At 39.7% G+C, this 5,165-nt stretch overlaps 1 protein-coding gene across 1 annotated transcript; it reads left to right on the top strand.

Moving 5' to 3' along the window:
- Positions 1-3,215: 3,215 nt before the first annotated feature.
- On the top strand, positions 3,216-4,154 carry LOC115272573 (olfactory receptor 52A1-like). The gene has a single exon (XM_029915608.1). The coding sequence runs from the start codon at positions 3,216-3,218 to the stop codon at positions 4,152-4,154; it is 939 nt and encodes a 312-aa protein (XP_029771468.1).
- The last annotated feature ends 1,011 nt before the right edge of the window (positions 4,155-5,165 follow it).

Below are 5,165 nucleotides of genomic sequence, written 5' to 3'. Positions count from 1 at the left end.
TTTTTAATATTTACTTTTGAGAGAGTGTGTTCACATGACTGGGGGAGGGCGCAGAGATAGTGAGACAGAAAATCTGAAGGAAGCTCCACATTGTCAACACAAAGCCCAATGTAGGGCATGAACCCATGAATTGTGAGACCATGACCTAAGCCAAAGTCAGAAACTTAACTGACTGAGCTACACAGGAACCCCTGGAAACTGTTTTGTTGTTGTTGTTGTTGTTGTTGTTGTTAGTGGTGGTGGTGTTAACATGTATTTATTATTGAGAAACAGAGAAAGACAGAGGATGAGCATGCAAGGGGCAGAGACAGGGTGACACAGAATCTGAAGCAGGCTCCAGGCTCTGAGCTGTCAGCACAGAGCCATATGCGAGGCTCAAACCCAGGAGTGGTGAGATCATGACCGGAGCCAAGGTTGAATGCTTACCCAACTGAGCCACCCAGGTGGCCCTGGAAACTCATTTTTAATCAATCATATCACAAATGGTCTCATAAGTGAAAACTCAAATCCATTTAACATTAAATGTAAAAGACCCCAGGCAATTATATAAGCCATTTGTCTTTGAGACTCAGTGAAAGAAGGAACACAAGAACATTCATTTAACTCATGGCCTAGAATTATGTCTCCCTTTAAGTGTTCCTTACAAGTTCTCATACTGAGACAGAGGGAAATAAATTAAACGAATAAAATATAATTTATGTATATTAATTTATCTGTCTTTGTGGGGAAAGAGAGAGTACAAGGAGAGTCTTCCAAGTAGAAATGATTTCAGAGACATTACGTGTGGATAGACCCAGGAGGGCTTTATTATGAGCTGCTGAGTCCCCAGTGGCTTAGACTTGTGGTGAGGAAATCTCTCAGTCCTTCCACTCCCCAACATTCACTGGAGAACATTTCAACTGGTGTCCAGCAGGTTCTTCTATAATTTGACCTCAATAAATTGATGCTCTATCCCTACATTATACAAACCATGTTGCAAATTTTGTTGGAGATGAACACACCAACATGATCTCAAGCAGACTTACAGAATAGGGAGCATGTCTGTTCTGCAGGAAATATCAGTAAAGACTATACCACAGATGTCTACATATTGGCACACACCTCCAGCAGCAAACACGTCAGAGTTCATGACTTGAAGGGAGCTGTTTCAGAGGGTGAAGATAGAAGAACAGAGGCATTTCCCAGCACAAGATGCGAGGAAATGAGACAAGAATCTGAGGAGCAGGAGGAGTGGATGAGAGGTAAACAATGAGTGATGGCGCCATGAAGATTGACCATGGTCTTCAGGTGTCTGGTAAGAGCAGAACTGGCTTCCAACAACAAAGGGTGAGGGAGTCTCATTATCCCCGAGTTTACCCTATAATGTTTCACTACCAGCTTTCCCACGGATAACCACTCCATTCCTCCTGCCCTGTACCAACTTAAGTCCTCTCCCATCTGCCTTCCCACCATCTGTACCTGTCAGGTAATATTCCTATGTCAGCTCCATACTCTTGAATGTGTCAGACAATGTGATTGTTACTAAAGGATTTCTATTCTAATTCCGAAAATGTCTAGATGAAAAGAGCCAATGAAAGAATCCATGATCTAGGTACTGTTGAGTTAAGCATTGGGGAACAAAGCTTTGGAACTCAAGGACTTAGTTGAATAACTAGTCTATTCTATATCTACACCAGCTGATACAGACTTTCTTCACAGAAAGGCACTTGTGGACTGGGTTCCATCATTTGAAGTTCAGCTGCACAGACCATAGCTCTCCCTGCATTGCTGGCATATTTGTTAAAAATGAGTATGTGACTAGAGGTCATGAGCTTGCTGGCATAAGTCACCGGTGGTGGAGGTGTCTAGGAAAGAATGAAATAACTGATATTTTCATTACACTACAGCAATTTCTTTATTTTACATCTTGAGAATGTCTTGATTCAATTTATTCAAGTTTTAAAAAGCAATGATTTTGATCCAAGAATTACTTTATGTACAGACAAAGACACCATGGTTTCAGACATTCAGTCATGAGTGAACTGAGAGATGACTAAATTCTCCTCAATTATTCTATAGCCTTGCTTTGGATCATTTGTGGTATCCCAAGGTTTGCTGTCTGTCTTGGATTTCTACTTTTTTATTTGACTACTTTTTATGGAACCTGTATTTCACCCTTTTAGTGTCTATACATTTCTAATGCTTGTGTTCCCAAATTGATACAGTCTTTCGAATGGTCTGTATTACATTACACACATTATTAATTACATTAATAATGAATGAACCTATGGGTCATGCTAATGGCAGCTCTGAACTCTTAGACCCAGGAAACTGATCTCTATTTTCTCAGTTACCCATTTACCCATTCCTATATCCTGTATTCAGCAAGAATGAGTCCTCTGGCCTCCTGCAGATTCTTGCTTCTATGTTTTCAAGAATGTGTATTAGAGAAAGGTGGTTATTATAAGCAGGCAACGAATTTTCAGGATTTCAGTTGCTAATAATACAGATGAGACAAAATACAGTCTTATTAGAAATGTAAAAATTGCATGGAAACTTGACCCAGAACTCAGCAAAATACATTGACTGAGATCCTCTTTTCCTACCCTCTTCATTAACATTCTTTTTTTAGGACATGCAGTCTTACATACACAGAAAATGTAGACGGATATAAATATTTATATGTAATACACACTTGGAGTTCAGCTGTTCCTCTCCATTCTTTAATAAAGGTCTTTAATATGAATGTACTGGTCAGACATTTGCTCGTTCAAACTTACAGCTACAGACCTAGTGACAGTAGAAAATAATAGTCCTGTTGAGTAGTGGGAATGTGGGATAGGGAGACATTCATCAAACTGATTGAAATGCCCTTTGCAAGCAAATAAACAGGTACAATTCTTTTATGCACAGGCTCAGAAGGAAATAACAAGCAAGCCGGCAGTGGATTCTTCAATGCAGATGGCCTGAGAGTTCTAATGCAGTAGGTTTGCATCTTCATAACTTCTTAGCGTGCTACCCTGCTTGTGGATGTCCTTCCTGAAAACAATAATGTGGATCTATGGATCCATCTCTTCCTGTCAATAATGTAAATGAGATGGATGATACGATCTTAGAGTTCTGCCATAATCAGAGATACTCACTATGATGACTGGATAAAAACAGGAGTAGAAGAGTACAGTGTCATTGACTGAGAAACTTCTTTCATTCTCACTTGGACACCTGAAGGCATTATTATGTCCATTTCCAACATCACAATCTTCATGCCTTCTGTGTTGACACTAATAGGGATTCCAGGCCTAGAGGCTGTGCAGTGCTGGATTGGGATTCCATTCTGTGTCATGTATCTCATTGCTATCATTGGAAATTCGTTGCTTTTGATCATCATCAGATCAGAGCGCAGCCTCCATGAGCCCATGTACATTTTTCTAGGCATGCTGGGAGCCACAGATATTGCGCTTGCTACCAGCATTGTGCCCAAGATGCTGGGGATATTCTGGTTTCATGTGCCAGAGATTTATTTTGATTCCTGTTTGCTTCAAATGTGTCTCATTCACACATTTCAGGGCATAGAGTCAGGCATCCTGTTGGCCATGGCCCTGGATCGTTATGTGGCCATCTGTCATCCACTAAGACATGCTGTCATCTTCACCCACCGCCTTGTCACCCAAATAGGGACTGTGGTAGCACTCAGGGCTACTTTCCTAGTAGCACCAAGCCTAATACTGATAAAGTTCCGGTTTCAATTTTACCATACAACCATCATTTCCCACTCCTATTGTGAGCATATGGCCATTGTGAAGCTGGCTGCAGAAAATGTGCAGATCAACAAAATCTATGGTCTATTTGTGGCATTTACAGTTGCAGGGTTTGACCTCATGTTCATCACTTTGTCCTACATACAGATCTTTATCACCGTTTTCCGTTTGCCCCAGAAGGAGGCTCGTTTGAAAGCATTCAATACATGCATCGCTCACATCTGTGTCTTCCTCCAGTTCTACCTCCTTGCCTTCTTCTCCTTCTTCACACATAGGTTTGGTGCTCATATTCCTCCTTATATCCATATCCTCTTTTCTAGCCTCTACTTGCTGGTCCCCCCATTTCTCAATCCACTTGTCTATGGTGCCAAGACCAAGCAGATCCGCATTCATATGGTAAAGATGTTGTGTTTGTAAAATCCACTGTGATTGACACCTTCAGTCTTTCCAGTTATGCCATAGTAACAATCTCTTAAAAAATTAACTATGATGTTTAAAAGTCCACAATATGTGCAATGCTTCAGTTTTGTATGTTTTGTGAAATTTGTGTTTCATAGTATTCACATCATTATACCCTATGACAACTACTTCTCAATGGGTTTGGGTGGCTAACAGGTAAGATAAGAAATAAATATAAAGAACAAAAGTGTGAAATTATAATGTTTCCTTTTCTCTTGTGTTTTAGTCCTTTGCTTGCTTTCTTCTCTATAGATTCTTCACCAGAGACTCCCACAAATATGCATGCATCACTGAAATTAAATGTCGACAAACCCTGTTTTAGAATGTCCAAGTACTCAATGAAAACATGGTGTGTGTCTTGAACTTCTTAGTCATCTGAAACATTTTTTTGAGGTATGTTATAATCATATTGTGTCCAAACAACAAACAAACAAACACATATATAGAAGCCACATCTCTAGGGATGCAATGAGTTAATAATATCTAAGGGCAGCTGGGAGGCTCAGTTGATTGAGCAGGTGACTTCAGCTCAGGTCATGGTCTCAGGGTTCGTGAGTTCGAGCCCCACATTGAGCTCGCTGCTCTCAATGCACCATGATTCAAATTTTCTGACCTTCTCTCTCTCTGCCCCTTCCATGGTTGAACTCTTCTCTCTCAAAAGTAAATACATGTTTAAAAAATAATTTCTAAAAATTTCAGTACATCTCCAGTCATTTGGGAAGTTACAAGTATAAAATCTTGTGAACTGAAGTGTTCTATTTTACATATCAATACATTTTCTGTTACCCTCATCAGTTGTTTCTTTATCATTTCATGAAGTATTATTATTCAAGCACATATATTAAATATGATAGAGATAATAGTGGCATAATGGTAAATTTGACATGTTGCTTAGGTGTCATGGATTTGCATTCTTACACTTCTGGGAAAGAAAAGGAAAGAGAAGGGAAAGGAATGAGAGAAATGTAT

The sequence above is a fragment of the Suricata suricatta genome, chromosome 11 (assembly GCF_006229205.1).
Source record: "Suricata suricatta isolate VVHF042 chromosome 11, meerkat_22Aug2017_6uvM2_HiC, whole genome shotgun sequence".
NCBI classification, from domain to species: domain Eukaryota; kingdom Metazoa; phylum Chordata; class Mammalia; order Carnivora; family Herpestidae; genus Suricata; species Suricata suricatta.
This window is presented reverse-complemented; position numbering and strand designations above follow the sequence as displayed.

What these genes read in the sequence shown, in the direction of transcription:
- LOC115272573 (XM_029915608.1), top strand. Translation starts at nt 3,216, where the DNA reads ATGTCCATTTCCAACATCACAATCTTCATGCCTTCTGTGTTGACACTA.